Source organism: Terrapene carolina, unplaced genomic scaffold (genome assembly GCF_002925995.2).
Source record: "Terrapene carolina triunguis isolate 2854851 unplaced genomic scaffold, T_m_triunguis-2.0 Scaffold35022, whole genome shotgun sequence".
NCBI lineage: Eukaryota > Metazoa > Chordata > Testudines > Emydidae > Terrapene > Terrapene triunguis.
This window is the reverse complement of record NW_020699373.1, coordinates 9,378,371-9,396,061: the sequence shown is the minus strand read 5'-3', so window position 1 is coordinate 9,396,061 and position 17,691 is coordinate 9,378,371. Positions and strand designations below refer to the sequence as shown.

The 17,691-nt window shown below is 43.7% G+C and overlaps 1 protein-coding gene across 1 annotated transcript in view; it reads right to left on the bottom strand.

Annotated features, from left to right (window-relative positions):
* Positions 1–467: 467 nt before the first annotated feature.
* Positions 468–17,691, bottom strand: part of LOC113405318 (sushi, von Willebrand factor type A, EGF and pentraxin domain-containing protein 1-like) — a 169,722-nt gene continuing 152,498 nt past the window's right edge. Inside the window, exons 45-48 of the mRNA XM_026646401.2 lie at positions 16,601–16,696; positions 10,027–10,122; positions 5,991–6,084; positions 468–3,851 (exon numbers count right to left, since the gene is read on the bottom strand). Of these exons, the coding sequence (XP_026502186.1) occupies positions 3,821–3,851; positions 5,991–6,084; positions 10,027–10,122; positions 16,601–16,696 (317 nt within the window). The 3' untranslated portion in view covers positions 468–3,820. The remainder of the gene's footprint in view (positions 3,852–5,990; positions 6,085–10,026; positions 10,123–16,600; positions 16,697–17,691) is intronic.

Below are 17,691 nucleotides of genomic sequence, written 5' to 3'. Positions count from 1 at the left end.
AAAACCAGCATAGGGCATAATCCCCTTCCCGCCCTAAAAATCAGACTCCAGAGACAAGCAGAAAAAAACAACACAGGCCACAACTGCATGAAAACAGCCGCCCAACGCCACCAAACAAGCCCAAAGTCCCCATAATAAGCTTGCATCAAATCCAGTGCAATTTCTCATGTGACCTGCAACCAGCGGTGTGGTTTGCAAAAAATCGTTTGGCTGACCTGTTCTATACTTTCCTCGTATGGAACAGTGGTAACATCGGTTGTTGGGAATATCTTCTAGGATAGCATATCGTCCACAAGATACTGGGATTTTCAAGAGAGTCTAAAGGAGTTTGGCTCCCAGCTCCCCTTCAGTAGGGACCTGGATAGCTTTGAAAATCCCCTTAAGCGCCTCTGAAAACCTTCCTGTCAGTGCACAATGCCGGGAGCCCAGCAGAGCACTCGAGACAAATCCAGCTCGGTCACCGGTAGCAAAGAGCACATGTTGACTTTAATAGAGTTGCACTTGCTTACACCAAGCCTGAGTTTGGCCCATTCGCTTTTCATACATCTCCAACCAGAGGAGAGGATTTTAAAAACACTGCTAATTGCACCTTCAGCTAAAGAATGAAGTTTGGATGTCCTGGATTAGTCTTTCAGAATGATTATTAATGATTCAATCATTGCACTTGAGTGGAGATCCACTTCTCTTAACAACCCCAACGCCTACATCAGGCCATGGAGAGCTGGGAGGAGACACAGGAAGCTGTTGTTAGGCACTAATGAAAGAGCGCAAAGTTGTATTTACAGGTACTAAATAGGGTGCAACTTTATTTACAGTGTAAAGTGCATCAGACAGAAGTCATTTAATACACACAACAAGCAGTGACATAAATGACAATACAGTATTTGCAAAAAGATTGTTCCTCTGAGACTATATTATTGTAAAGAGCAAAATATCATTAACTAGAACAGCCTTTGTGCCTTGCCAGCAGCTCTGCTAATGACATGGTTTTTCCAGACTGGTCTTTGAGTCCTGTCTAACTGTTCATCCATGTGAACGTCCAGTGCTAGAGGCAGGCCATGTGGCTCCTCTTAAGCAGTCTCCTAACAACACAAAGTGCCTCCATACACAACACTGTTCTACTCCAAAGAGAGCATCAGGGCGAGACAGAATCAGGGCATCACAAGGAGAGAAAGGGCACACACTATACAGACACAGTAGAAAAGATACGGTTTGGTTTTTGTAAAGAGACAAGAACAATATATATATAAATGTGTGTGTATATAAAAAGATAGCTCAGTTTTCTCCATCTACCCACTCCATCTCCTGTAGTTTCTGGGCGGTGTACTGCAAACAGGTCATATGGAACAAAAGGCCTCCAGTAACACTCTGGGTGGGACAGCTAAGGCCCTTTGTTTTCAGTTTTACGTGATTTTTACTGAAAGATTCTTGGGTTTTAAAAAAGCCATTTTTCAGTTTTTACTGATTTTCACCCAAATTTTGGACTCTCAAGAAACCCAATACATGACATTAGGTAGCTGTGTTTATGTTTATACTATGTTTGTCTAAGTGTAATGTTACGCTGCCTGTTAAAATAAGGTAATGTAGTGGAAGATACACTCGCGTGCAGATGTGTGCTTATTAAAGTACAGTTCATGAAATTAACCACAGCATTAAACTGCTTTTACTTTTCTCTATTTGTTGCTTGTTTTCTATCCCCCCATCCCTCCATATTTACCCACACAATTGTGAAGTTAATTTGTTGCACTGATGTTTATCAGTTTTTAAACGTTTGTAATAAACACTGCTAAATTCCCAGGACATTTTAAACAAAATAAAAACGGAAAACGAAGTTTCGGTGATAGCAAAGAGAAAGGCAAATGAAATGCGTATTGATAAATGGTGGTGATTCATTCCCAAAGACAGTATTTATTGAGAGCATGCGTGCAACTATTTGGTGCAAACCTCTCCAAGACCTAAGTTGCTATATGATTATTTCTTTGGGGGGAACTATAGTGTAGCACGTTATCATATTCTGATATTTTAGCAGTAATGATTAAATCAAAATTGTAAAGGAAACCCACTGTAGTAGAGTTGGATGCCACAGTATAGTTGCCCTGTACTATCTCCGCTTGATAGGAGGAGAAGCTCCTTAACTCTTCTAATTGCTTTTGTTCAATTATAGCATGCTATAATCTGAATGGCAATCTATCAATTGGTTGCTGTGGTTGCAGGTTGAAGGCTGGAATTTAATTTGCATTAGAACTGAGATAGGAAAAGAAGAATCCATTTTACAAAATTCCCTCCTTTTCTTCTCCAATCCACCTTTTTTTTTTAAATTGGCAGTTGCTACCATTACAGGATCCACTTGTCATTTTTCTCTGCCTCTATAGTTGGCACCACAACAATCAGATGTTTTCCTTTCACTGGTGCCCACAGCAGTTGCACGTACATAATTAACTCCTCTTTGTTTTTGACTACATTTCCCTGGACGCGTTCATAAGGGATACCTAACTATAAAAGGGACGGGTGGGGAACCAGAGTGTGCACACAGAGTGGTTTAAGAGTAAATAAAGCTCCATGAGATAAATTATTTCCTTCCTCTTCTTTCCTAATGTTGATACTAATTTTGCTTTATTACGTGAGCATTTTGAACCTAGCGAGCAGAGTGTTTGTAGAAAGGCGTGTCAGGTAAGGTTTCTAAGCCAAATTCTTGTACAGTAACTCCTTTCATACATCAGACGTTCACTCTCTAATGCTAATACCAAACACACTCCACTCCCCAAACATTCCTTTCACCCTCTGCTTTTACTTAGCAATAGGAGAGTATCAGTGTTTTGGATCCCTAGTGAGGGGCATTTTTAACAAGGGCACTCAGGTGCATGTTTCTTATGACGCTAATATGTTCAGCAATAGGGGTGTCTGCGCGACAGACTTTACGTATGACTTGGAATAGCTCACTCCTATGTGGATTGTGCACTTTATAGTTCTTAGTTGGCAAGGTGTATGTGTGTGTGTGTGTATGTGTATGTGTGTGAGAGAGACTATTTTTTTGGTTCACTGATGGTTCTGCACACTACAAATATCACCTGTCAATTTCACCTGTTTCCATGGATATGGCTACTGGAGTTGTCTGGCTATTTCATTTTGAGCTACACAACATTCTCCCACCTAGTCTAAACTTGTGACTATTTCACCAGTAAATCTATGGTAAACTTAACACAAACACCCTCTCATTAAAACATTTAAAAAGAAAATTAATTCCTTATGGCAAAAATTATATTGATTGATTCTCCTCTTTCACCAGCCTGACACTGGTATAACTCCATTGTAGCAGAGTGCCAGGAGGTTGAGATTGACTTAATTCTCATAGCTGTAAGTGAGATCAGGTTCAAAGTATCATGGAATGTTTCACAGCTCAGTTTAGCCTACAGTAACTACGGTCTACTGTCTAACTGCTGAATTACAGTAAGGCTTTGGCAACTAGTACCCAGAATTGCAACATCCTGTTTACTCTTGGTTGGCAGTAAAATGTATTTTAATTAACCAGTTGTATTCAAGGAATGGCAAGGACCAAAATGTACACAAGCTATTTCCTTGCTGGACAGCAGAATTTGTACATTTGTGTGTGTGTAGCAGCATATATTTGTTATATTTTTGTATATGAAAAATACAGATGGTTTCTTTAAAAATGGAAAAGTATAGGAAAAATATATCACAAAGCAAAAACATTTTCAAGGGGGGAAAAAAGCACTGGATTTGATTTACAATGCATTAGGTTTCAAGCCCCAGTGGCTATGCTGAAGAAATATTTTCTTAGTATAAAACAGTTCCTCTGCTGTTAAAAGGGATAGAATCCAGCCTTCCTTTTCCTGCATTAACAAACAAACAAAACAAGATTAGTGTTCTATAATATACAGAATGAATCAGCAGGGTGAGGCATATCAAAATGAAAGCAGAAGTGATTAGAGCCAGCAGGACCATCCGTGGACATTGTGGTGCCCTACGCAGTGCAGGGGACTTGCCCCAGGCCTGTGTGTGTGTGTGTGTGGGACTCCCCAGGTGTCTGTGGGGGGTGGGGAGGGCTGTGCCCAAGGTCTGTGGGGGGCAGGGCAGGAACAGGCTTGGGGGGAAACCACCCTCCAGCACGAGCTGGCAGAGCGGAGCAGGTTGGGGCCAGGTCGCTCCCCTTCCTGCCACCCGGTGATTGCAGGGTGGGTCTGACTCCGCACTCACGGGTGGCAGGAAGTGGAGTGACCCGGCCCCAGCTCGCTCCGCTCTACTCCCCTGGCTCCCAGGCTTGGGGAGCAGGGGGAGCAGGGGGAACCGCTCCCCAGCACTCACTAGTGGCCCGACTTCTGCTGCAGTCCCCTGGGCCATAGCTCAGGGGAAGGGGTGGAGTGGGGGTGGGGCGGGGGCTGAGCTGGCCGGGAGATCGGGCTGGCTGCTGGAGCAGCACGCAGCTGTGTAGGGCACCAGGAAATCTGGGGCAATTTGGTGCCCCAAATTTCCTGGTGCGCTACGCAGCTGCGTAGTTTGTGTATGGGTAAGGACGGCCTTGAGAGCCAGGTGGCTTCAGGGAGCATATAAAAGATTGACACCTGGCACCATATTGGAAACAATGAAGGAAATCTAGTCCTGGATCCTGATATAAACCTCCAGTCATTCAAATCTCCTCTTAAAAGTCATTTCTTCCAGCTAGCCAACCACTACTAGCCTTCTTTTCAGTGTTATCTACTCTGGCTTGTATGTGTCACTGTATCCTTTTAAAACTTAAACCAAGGTCCCGATCCTGCGGTGAGCTACAGATCCTTGAATCTGAATGGAGCTCACTGCAGGGCTGAGGCCAAAGTCTGAAGCTAACAAGATATGAAACAAACAAAACAAATCTCATTATTCTTGTTTTTGAATCTCCTTTGTCCAGGGTCATCAGTTGTGTTATGTCTAATTAAGCATCAACCCTTTAAGCTGTCTGCATGAAGAACCTCCACTGGAGTTGATGGAAGTTCCCTGTACTGAGGTCTGGACCCTTAGACTGTAAGCTCACTGGACCAGGGACCTGTCTTCTTCTGGGTATATAAAGTGCTGCACATATTTATAATCTTTGGTTAATAATAAAAACAGTTCAAACTGGTGACAGGAGAACCTCAAAAGGTTCGAAGTTCTGGTTCGGCTCAGATAAACTCCAAAAGGTTTGGTTGCTAAATCAAAGCTTATCAAACCTCTTGGAATCTGCAAAAATCAAGCTGGAAATCTTATGAGAACTGGCTTTGTCATGGGAGTTCTGGCTTTTCTGCTTCATGTCCTAGATGGGAATGTCACAGGAACAACCTCTCTTGAGGTTCTGAAAGACAGAACAAGAAGATGGTTCCAGTCCCAGAAAGCTTACAGTCTAAGTGAAATAGGCATTAGAGCCAGCCCCATAAAACAAGAGGAGAAAATCCAAACGGCGGCCTTTGCCAAATCCGGTGCAGTGAACAAACCATAGACTGTGAGTGGTGGTCTACAATCAGCTTAGGCTTGAATAGAGACTGGGAACGGCTGAGCCATTACAAACATTGAATCTATCTCCCCATGTAAGTATTCTCACACTTCTTATCAAACTGTCTGTACTGGGCTATCTTGATTATCACTTCAAAAGTTTTTTTTCCCCTCTTACTTACTTGGCCTCTCAGAGTTGGTAAGACAACTCCCACCTTTTCATGCTCTCTGTATGTGTATATATCTCTCCTCAATATATGTTCCATTCTATGCATCCGATGAAGTGGGCTGTAGCCCACGAAAGCTTATGCTCAAATAAATGTGTTAGTCTCTAAGGTACCACAAGTACTCCTGTTCTTTTTATAAATACCTTGCAGAGGTAGAGGGCATGCTGCTTACATGCCTCAACGGACCTGCACCAAAAGATTTTCATCTGTACAGAGGCTCCTTATTTAACTTTACCTTCCATTTAATTAGATCATTAGAGTCAGACACAAACCTGATGTGAAAGACTGTTTGCCAGCACTTACCTCGTGCAGTCATGTCCAGTCCATGATGAGGGGCAATGGCACCGATTTGGTCGTATACATTTCCCACCATTTAAGCAGGGAGACTGGCACACAGCTGCATTCAAATACACACATGTATACATATGTACTCCAGTAGGATTAGAATAGTTTTCATCTTGGAGGTTAAGTTTTGAAAATCCATTTAGCCCTGTATGTATCATTCTGTTAGTCACAGAATGAGCCCAGTAAACCCCACCCAGCCGTACTGAACCCAATAACCTGGTTTAGACAAAAGTACTACAGCTCTCATGAGACTAAACTCTTGTGTGCCACAGGCAGAGAACAGGAGGGACCAAGGTGTTCTCAAAACCATAATATTAAAAAAAAAAACCCGACCCTGAAAATGTGTTTGGATATGACCATTTGCTCTGGAAAGAATAAGCTCAGAAGTGGATCTTTGTTAAGTGTGAATCAACCCTCTTTGCTATTTTTGCTAGCTGCTGTGATATGCATAGCAGCAGGAAACATTCAATGGAATATTTTATGTTGACTTTAAAACATGCGTTACTGCTCCAAGCTCAGGCAAGCAAAGTGGAATGCAAATATAAGCAGTAGGAGGAGTTAACGTAGCACATCAGAGAGATCAATAGGAAAGAAGGCCTCATTTTCAGAGATGAAACATGGATGTTTGCTCGGAAGGAGAGACACAAACAATACCCAGAACTGCGTGCAGAAAAGCAGAAACTCAACATGGTCGCAAGGGGGGAAATATACCAGATGAAAAGGAGAACATGATGACAAAAGAGCCACTTAAAAACTAACTTCTGAGGAGGAGTAATTCTCGATAAAGTAACAGCTGAACATGGAAACAGAGGAGAAGCAGAGAATGACGACAGCTTCCTGACAGAAACTTCACAGCCATGAGAAGTGCGTAAGTGAACTACACTTCAAGTAGTGAAGAAACACCAAGCCCATTTGGTAGTGTCGGGACAGCATGAAGCAGCTGCAGTTACTCTGCTGTGTCAGCCAAATGGACATCAGGCAAACAGAGAGAAAAAGACAAAGCCCCAAGTCTTCCTGTCAACCCTGAGTCCATGAGACGAAGTGCGATATGATTACTAGGATAGACTAGAAGACAAATTTAATGAGCTTCATAATGGAAGATGTTATAGCACAGGACAGTTGAAAAATGTAAAATCGCTTAAGCAGATGATACAGTCTTGGTGAGGAAAAGCAAAACATAGTGAGTAAGACAGCCGCTGTTGACAATACTTAGGCACCGAGAATGCACCACTATCCAGAAACTGATTAAAAAATGGAGCCACAGAAGACAGAAAGGGGAGCGCTTGGCAAGAATCGGCAAAAGCAGCTGGTGTTACACTACCCCAATCCATTTAAAGGGAGGGATGGGGGGCGATACAGCACCAAAATTATGTCAGGTGGTTACAGAAACGGACCATTCTCTGCACATTAAATATAATGAATTACGTCACGCTGAAAACTACTTTAGATTCTTTAAAAAAAATCCATGTAACTGTATTTAATTCTCTCTTTATCCATAGCACAGGTCCAGTCAGGGCAGCAGTGGTACAAACCTCCCCACACCTGACCTCACATCACCAATGTGCCTCAAAAAACTCCAACCTTCACAGACTGACTGAAAAGTGAGAGGCGAGTTCGGTATCTCCATAACTAATCTAATGTTGGCCTTTCTGCTGAAAATGCCAATGAGGATGCCAGTTTTGATGATGGATTTTGTGATGGGCAGACCTGTCCACTAGAAATAACATATGGGTTGCGGAACAACCATTAGGTGATAATAATTCTGGGTTATTTCCAATCTGGCATGGTTTCAAATGGCTTAAGAGAAACGCTGTGTATCCTGTCTCCAATCTCCTAGGTCATCCAGACATAACAGCAATAATTCCTATGGTGCTTTGTAAAATATTAGAGGGAACGTTACTGCATACTGTGGTACACAAAACTCTTCAGAAAATATTACATTATTTTTACTCTTAGATTTGTTTAAAAATTTTTACTTTCGCATCTTGATTTTCAGAAGAATGCTTAGGCCTGCGGCATATCACATGGCATCTCCCTCAGATTTGCTGACCTGCTATATTTATTAATTAATGGCAAAACACTGACGCTGACTTACACCAGCGTAAATTAGAGTAATGCTCCTGAAGTCAGTCCAATTAACTGGTGTAAAGAGCTATATAGGGGCAGAATCAGGCCCTATACTCCGTTAAACTGTGCCACACTTAAGATTCCATTTAAAAACAGTTTATAAAGGGTAAATTCATGATTAATGCATCTTTTATTAAAGGGCTAGCTGAGTGTTATCAAGCCCAACAGGTTACTTATAACCATCTATAACACCTTTAGCTGATGGTATTATAAACATCTATAACACATTCTGCTTATGTCTGCAATGTGTTCATGACAGCTCTCATTTATTAAGCTTGGATAAATCATTTGTAAATAGAACCTTAATATAAAGTGTGATCAACGTGGCTATAGAAACAGGGCCTGATTCTTCTTTCACTTACACCATTGGGTAACTCCACTCAAGTCTGTAATTCTAATTTACACCAGTGGGAAGGGATCGTCAGACCCGCAATTCTTTAAAGTATTTCAAACGTAGCAGTGCAGCTCAGTGAGTCCAAGGCATAGATTTCCCCCCTCCCCCCGATCTATTTGGAGGTTTAAAAATAGGGCCACTACTCTGTCCTTTGGATTGTCTAAACTAGATACTATGGCTGGGATTCTGGCTAGCCCTGTATGGGCACAAGCGAGGAGAGAAGGTGCAGGCAATGCTTCCCTCCTCTTGCACACGCGCACAGGGCAGCCAGAATGGCAGCGCAGGGGAGAGTGAGCAAGACCTGAGCTGCTGCACTCTAGAAGCACTCCAGAAGGCCAAGCTGGGGATATGGCCTGGTCCCAATACCATCCAAGCACCTCATTAGTGGCACGAGCTGAGGGGAGCTCATGCTACAGCATTTTAAGGAGTTCAGTCGTAGAGGCTTGTGCATATCGCGCCTCTTGGAAGGACTCTGCCCTAAGCACCTAGCACACTGTTTGCATAATGCATAATAATTCTGTCTGCCTCTCTCCTCTGCCTTCCGAAGACAGAATGCCTCTGGCAACTGGTGTGCGGGTGCTGGACCTCTGCAGAGCACCGCTCACTAGCACAGCCAGAACACTGCTAAACATACCTTGACCTACATACAGAACATGTAGTTAACACGGCTTACACTGAGAGCTAGGGATGGATGCTCAAGTATTCCAAAGGAATAAACAAACAACGAGCAATAAGTATTGAAGGTCTGAGCTCTCTACTAATGTACTGTACACAAGGCACAAACTGCATCACTTGAGTTTAGACTGTCTAACATACTAAGATGTCCATCTCTTTCCCCCCTGCCTCTTCTCCATGCCGTCAGCAGTCACCCACAAGTGACTACTGAAAACTAAGTAACATGAGGGTCTTTCAAGGACAGGTTCAAATTCTGCTCATATTTATTTGTGCTAGGTACCATTTTCCTCACAAATTAACACTGGACAGTGGGATAGATCAAAGTGACAAACACAAATGCAAAGGTTGGTGTTCACACAAATCTCTCAGAGAAAAGAGATGTGGAACACCTGCAGTCCCACTGAAGTCAGCGTGAACTGCGGATGCTCAGCAACTCTTACGCTCCGGCAATAATTCAGACGCATGCTTTCTGCTCAGTCCTTGGTCGGGTGATATGGTAATATTCCTTTCCTTGGAAATGGGCAGTGGGAATCCTCTCTTCTATCTGCAGGTCCTTAACAGAAAGCTCCCTTGATAATGGGAGCAGGCTGCTTTGCAGACTAATCAAGAACAACATTATTCTGAAAATGGCCTGCAGCAGTGGAGATCAAACCCTCCAGGAATATTAAGTAATTTTTTTTTTCTGAGCCAGTCAGTGGTTACCACAGAGCCCTGTGAAATGCCTCTATATTGCCTTGCTTGGTGCTGATAACAACAAACGCTGGAAAAGGAAACATAGGTGAGTAAAAGTAGTTTTACCCGTATGACAGCGCGATCCAGTCCACCCAGCTGGGCAATCACATTGGTAGGGGGCCACACAGCGACCTCCGTTCAGACAAGGCAGGATGCATATTGCTAAGAAAAAATAAAGGGAGAGGAAGGACAAAGAAGAAAAACATTAGCACCAGGGAAGGAGAGAGGGAAGTTGAGAAGAGCCGAACAAAACCTTTTTTCCACCAAAAGCTCAGCTCATCAATTGTTTTCTACCCACTATCAGGAGTGTTGCGTGTGGTCTGTTTACAAGGAGAATAAAACTCATCCATAGGCAGCAAATCTGCATTTGGCCTAACAATGGGGAGTAAATAATTTCAGCTTCAAATACATCAGACCTATACTGGGCCTTTCTCATCCCGTCCCTGCTGCAGCTTGCATTTGTGCACTGGGCATGAGAGGCTGAACATAGAGTCAAAGAAATGTAGGACTGGAAGGGACCTCAGTAGGTCATCCCATCCAGTCCCCTGCGCTGAGGCAGGACTAAGTGTTATCTAGACCATCCCTGACAGGTGTTTGTCTAACCCAGGGGTGGGCAAACTTTTTGGCCCGAGGGCCACGTCTCGGTATGGAAATTGTATGGAGGGCCGGCTGGGGCAGGGGATTGGGGTGCATGGGGGGGTGAGGCTCCGGCTGGGGTTGCAGACTCTGGGATGGGGCTGGGGATGAGGGGTTTGGGGTGCAGGAGGGTGCTCCAGGTTGGGATCCTGGCCAATGGGAGCTGCAGAGCCGGCGCTTGTGGTGGGGGCAGCGTGCAGAGTCCCCTGGCTGCCCCTGCTTCCGGGAGCCGTGCGGAGACCCCGCTCCCCGGCTGGAGCACTGGAGCAGGGAAAGCTCCTAACCCGGCTCCCCGGCGGGAACTTGAGGGCTGGATTAAAAGGTCTGACGGGCCGGATGCAGCCCACAGGCTGTAGTTTGCCCACCCCTGGTCTAACCTGTTCTTAAAAACCTCCAGTGATGGGGATTCCACAGCCTCCCTAGGCCATTTATTCCAGGGCTTAACTGCCCTTACTGTTAGGAAGTTTTCCCTAATGCCTAGGGTGACCAGATCTCCTGATTTTATAGGGACAGTCCTGATTTTGGGGTCTTTTTCTCACATAGGCACCTATTACCCCCCACCTCCTGTCCCGATTTTTGACACTTGCTGTCTGGTCAGCCTACGTAATGCCTAAGCTAAATCTCCCTTGTTGTAATTTAAGCCCATCACTTCTTGTTCTGTCCTCAGTGGATAAGCTGAACAATTTATCATGCTTCTCTTTATGTACCTTTCACATACTCGGAGACTGTTATGTACAAGGAGAAGTGGGGAGAAAATGAGAGTGAAGGAGGAAGAGAAAAGGAGAAGGAAAAAACCGGAAGTAACAGTGGATAGATGAGAACAACAGATAGAGAGTGCTTTATGGAAAAACCTTTTGGCGATCAAGAGACACTGTATCTGCACCTAGATACCACAGTGATAAGAAATAGACGATCGATCTATCATTGATCATCTATCCATTATATTTTGATAGGTAGGTTGATAGAAAGATACTGTCTGATATTATATCTATATACATATATCTACCTCCATATGCAAGGGAAATTGTGGAAAATAATATGTACTTGTAACTACATACATATTAATAAAATATCCACAATACAAACTCCAAACCATAAAACAACAAAGTAACCTGAAACCGCCCATTTGGTTCAAGGGGAGTATGCTCTGAGAGCTGTCTGTGTGGTTTAAATCTCAGTTTGCTTGCTAATATCACAAGAGCAATATGAATGTTAGCAGAAGCAATTCAGGATGATGACTTTTAGGCAAAACCTGTTTAAAATGTTTGTTGCGGTTGTCCAAATAAGACACAGCAGCGAGATGTATTTTGATGACAAATAGTCTGAATCCTTGGAGTGTGCATTAAAAACCGGACTGGATTCCCTGCACCACTACTGTAAGCAAGTCTGCCGCTGTTGTGCTAACTTTTCACTCACACCACCAAGCACTTACTCACATGAGTAATCCCATTACAATCCTCACGCGAGTGCTCACCAAGAGGGATAAAGACCATAATCAGGCCCCAAAATAAAGTCCTGCTCTGCAGACCCCGTGAGTAGGAGAGCTCTGCAAAATGTCCCTGACAATGGGAATTTCTGTGTCCTAACTGGGTGAAGATTGGAACTCAGCAAACGCTGGTCAGAGATTTTATGAAAAGAAAGATTTAAGGCACATTTTAAGAGGTTCACAGGCGATGCATGTTTATGGGCACTGGAGGGGAAAGCTGATGGCAGAAGGACACGAGGCAGCAAAAGATCTTGGATGGACGATGGGGATTAAAAGGACTAGTGATCCACAAAGAGATTAGCAGAAGATTGTGGAGAATGGACTACCATGCTTGCAAACCTTCACTAATGGAGATGCCACAAGAGAAGAAGAACTGGGTGAAACCCAGTGGGCTTGGCTGCTGTAAAGGCTTCTCAGTTGGTTCAGACGACAACCCCAGTGAAACTCTGTGGTGGGCACTTCATCAGAACACATTGAAATGAATAGGTCAAATTCAGTTATTCTTCAGCTTCGGTGGCATTCTCAACTGGGTTTCTTTCATCCCTGAAGAGGGAGCCACGTGCCCTATCTGGGGACTGAGAAGTCTGATCCCATGTCCTTTACGGCACAGCAGAGGCAAAGCCAAAAATAGGCACGAGAAGGAATGGGACTTCCATGCTGCCATTGGATTACTCTTTTGTTTATACTGTTAAATTAGGGTCCCTCCACATTTCTCAGGGCAGCAGAGCTAGTCTCAGGAGGCAGAGCCAGTCACGCTATAAGCTTCCCCACCCCCCCAGCCCCGCCCCTTGAGTCAAATGCACCATGAAATATTAGGTGACTGAATCCTGTCAGAGTTTTGTAACCTCAGCTGAAGCCTGACTGTGAGAGGTTGCTCAACACTGGCATCTGCTGCTGAAGTGGAGGGGAGGTGCAGGTACTCAGCACCAATCAAGATTAGGTCCTTATGTATTAATGATTGACTCTCTTTATATGGGAAACAATGCCACAAAATGAAGTAGGATGGTTTAAAACCCATTGTATGTGACTCTCCATTCAGTTACCGTTTTTGCATAAACAAGAGAGAGAGCGCATGTATGTGTGGGAACTCTAATGTAACTAGTCAGCTGTCCGTTCCGTTGTGTATACAGGGAGACTGGCTATGAATTGGGATGGCAGATCAAAATGACCAGGAGCCTCACATTAGTCTTCCAAAGCTGAGGACAAGGCTAAGCGTTGTTGTTACCAGGAAGGTAAGGAAATCAGTTATGACGTTTCATCGATGTTGCAAGGTGCTGGGCACGCTCACCTCACCCTGAACCTCTGGAGTAGGGGAAGTGTGTGTGTGAAGGAAGGGGGACAGAGATTGCAAAAGAGAGACTATGTAAAGGCACTATTCAGCTGGAGTTTGTAACACCGAAGGCCAAACCATTTGTTTGCCAAATTTCTTCTCCTCACTTTCATGGAGCCAATTCGGTGTGGCACAGCCCAGGCCCAGACTTAGCAGCAGCAGCTGCAGGAAGTAAGTGGATTTAATAGATTGTTTTTAAACATGATGTACTGGCCACGACAAACAATATTAATACTTTAATCAAATTCAGCTTTGTTAACTGTAAAGGGATCTGCCATTCTTTTCCATGGGTCTCTACTTACATGCAACACTCCTAAGTACAGTGACAATAATAACTAGAGATGGTCCCAAGCAGCATGACTCAGATTGGGATTTCAAAACCCTGATGTCTGAGGACATTTTTCCTGGTTCAGGTTCATCTCTGAGTACTAACTATAGAAGGAAATATTTGCCTATCTATCCAGATATCTCTATATTCATGGGCTCCAGAAGTGCAGTATTACCCACATTAATGTGTTTATCCTCACAACACCCCTGTGAGGTCGAGCCGTGCTATTATCCCCATTTTACAGATGGGGTACTGAGGCACAGAGAGACTAAGGCCCAGATTCACAAAGGTATTAGGCTTCCAACTTCTACTGATTTTAATGGAAGTTAGGAGCCTAAATACTTTTGTGGATGTGGGCCTAAACGACTTTCCCTAGGTCACACAGGGCGTGTGTGGCAGATCCCAGATTCGAACCCAGCCCCAGTCCAGCCCCTTACTCACAAAATGATCCTTTGTACCTAGAGGGGAAATCCAGCACCAGCTCCCATAGGCACAGGGCTTGGCAGGCTGCAGAAAGTCAGGAGGGGCTGTGGGTGGCGAAGGTGCCAGAGGGACATCATTGTATTACCTGACCACTAACATCTAGCTATGCAAACTACTCGATACGTTTTGTAATTATATTAGTAAATAAAGATGTGCGCACAACCCATAGCATAAATCTCAGTCTTTTACTGCTGTAACTCTAGCTCTTCCCACAACACACCCACTACTCCTGGGGTTTACTGCTATCCCATACTGAGTCATGTTGAAATGAGCCTGTAAACCTCCTGGGGCAGTGGCCTGTCTCTTTTATGTGTCTGTATAGCACCATGCACTCTCTATGACCCTGTATAAATAATAATTATGGGCAATGTCCTAAAATCCCTATGTAGCTTTTATTCAATATTGTATTTGGGCAAAACTCTCATAGAGTCGCTAGGAATTATGCCTCATTGAGGGCTGAGTAACACAGGCACCAAATCCGTTGGTGCTCTGGGGCTGGAGCACCCACAGGGAAAAAATGGTGGGTGCTGAGCCTCTCCCGCCTGCCGGTGGCCCTGCCGATCAGCGCCTCTCCCTCCCTCCCTGTGCCTCCCGCGATCAGCTGTTTTGTGGCATGCAAGAGGCTCTGGGGGAGGCGAAATGGGGTGGGAAGAGGTGGGGCAAGGTGGGGTGGGGATGGGGGAATGGGTGAGTGGGGGGTGGAGTGGGGGGCAGGGCCTGGGACAGAGCCGGGGTTCGGATTGGAAAGTCAGCGCCTGTGCTGAGTAATGTGGCCTTGTAAGAGTCTCCATGGCCATTCGATACTTAGTCTCTCTGCTGAGACTGCCGACAAACATGACAATTAATGGTGCGGTTCCCGGTTACATCTAATCACAAACAGGGATTTCAGCTATTTCCAACCAATACTAGAACCAAACCAGAGTTCAAGAGGTGAAAGCCTGTTCAGATGCCCCAAGCTGTTTAGTCTCCAGCATGATGTGCAATTAAATTCCTAGGAACCGAAAAGTGTTTTTCTTAAAACAGGTCCAACTTTTAAGTCCTAAGCCAAACTTTTCCTCACAGGATGTGGACAAAACTGAGTGCATTACAGATTTTTAACTACTTCACCTCTGCCAGGCACAGCTTCTATGACTGACTGACTAAGGGAGACACTTGTCCATCTTTCTGACAGAAGGGAATGTGCCACACTGCACTTGCTAGGTAAGGGAGAGATTGGGGAATAACAACATTTGTGAGAATGAAGGCATGGAAAATCCCATTTGTTTGCTAGCCTAGGCAGTGTGGCCAGGATATCCTGTTCAAGAGGAGTTGAACAAAGAGAGGAGACGTGATTGACTTCTTTCTTTCAACCAGTGCCAGCTTTCCATTGCCTACCACAGACATAAATAAAGGAGGCATAGCTCCACTGCCTTGTGTAGTCATTTACACCTAATTAAAATCAGAGCAAACTGGGTTTTTGCTGCAACCAAATCAGAATGGCAGAATTTTAAACCTATTTTTCACAGGTGTATATGACTACACCAGCTGCAAGATACTGAAGAATTAGGTCCAAAATTTCCTCCAATGACAAGATGAACTTTCATGACTTAGGGGCTGATCTGGACAGGTGCTGGGCCCTCACAACTTCAAAGAAGTCAGTTAGAGTTGTGGTTGCTAAGTAACTGTCAGTATATTAGGGCTTGTTTGCATGCAGACTTGCGCTGGTTTAATGTCAGGAGTGATTTTAAACCAATGTAGTTAAACTGGTGCAAAAGGTTATGTGGACATACTTATTTTGGTTTGGACCAGGCATATTTCCTTTTACTAGGAAGGTTTAAATTAAACTGAAATAAGACCTTCTGGAACCAGAACCAGAGACTGTGCACATAGGGCTTTACATTGGTTCAACTAAACCAGTGCACATTTGTGTGTAGATCTGTCCTCCGGATCTACATTAGCACTATGCTGTTTTCTGTTTGGAACACTTTTATTCCACACGACCTAGCAAGATCATTTGGCTATTAGGAAGCACTATTTCACAGTGGTGAAGCATTGGAATGGGTTACCTAGGGAGATGGTGGAATCTCCATTCTTAGAGGTTTTTAAGACCCAGCTTGACAAAGCCCTGGCTGGGATGATTTAGTTGGTGTTGGTCCTGCTTTGAGCAGGGGGTTGGACTAGATGACCTCCTGAGGTCTCTTCCAACCCTAATCTTCTATTATTCTATGTCCTCTGTTGCAGTCCATATCTAATTTGCTAAACAGAATAGGTTATGGCCTTTGCCATTTTGAAACTTTAAGTCAATAATTGTCCCATCACATCCATTGTGACATCCTGTAAATCCACATCTCTTATCTACTGCATATCTTCAAGCTACATTGTGAGATGATGTACATACGCTCTTCGCAGAGACGGCCCATCCAGCCTTCTGGACAGGAGCATGCGTTTGGTCGCTCACAGACTCCGCCGTTCTGACACGGGAATCGACAAATGGCTGGAAAATAATAACACAATCCAGTCAAGACATGGGTCAGTTAATATTCAGAAAGTGTTCTGCCCAGAGCTCTGCATCTTACCCAGTCCTTGTTATTAAGACAAATGAATTCAGCAAAACTCAAAGACAAGCTTTGCCTTGATTGCAGAGTATGTAGTGTGCTTGTGTGTGTTTAATACTGCCCTCTAATGGATGACTTGCTCATTAATTAATGTAAATTATTATATTTATACTGAGGTGTTCAACCAACCAGCCTTGCAAAATTTTACTTGCTCAATTGTTTGAGTCAAATATGATTTTTGAAAGGAGAATAAAATATTTTTTTCTACTGTCATTATCATGGTAAGAACGGGCAAGTAATTTTTTTGCCGAAGGTGGTAATTTTTTTGACAATTTTGCAAGATGTCTCTCACCTGAATTTTCCTTCTTGTTTCATAAAACAAAAACCAAATACTGTAGTTCCCCATCCCCTCACTCCTGTAAAAAAAATTAAGTCCAAGACATGGGGAAAGATAAAATCAAGTTTCCTTTCCTCAGTCTTGGCATAAAAACAAGGCAAAGCTGTCAGGTATAATCTACCTTCTGTCATTAAAATAAGAGAAAACAGAATAGCAGCATCAATGATTTATTGCATTAACACCACAAAAGACTGAAGAGTACTTTGTGATAATCTGTGGTAACACTGTACCATGTATCTGTTTATTTACAAACACTGCGGTTTGCAAAACTGTGTAACAAAGTAAATATAAGTCACTTAGACTGTAAGTTCTCCAGGGCAGAGACTGTTTTTATCATGTGTGTGAACAGTGCCTACCATAGTGGGGCCCCAATCTTAGATCAAGGCCTCTGGGTATTACTACAATACAAATAAAGAATCACAAGACATTTTAATTAGTGGCAATTATAAACACACAATGAATTGTAAATGTCTCTCTTATTTAACAGTTATTAGGGCAAGTGAAATGTAGGTTTAGGGTTGAGAGAGCCCCAGATCT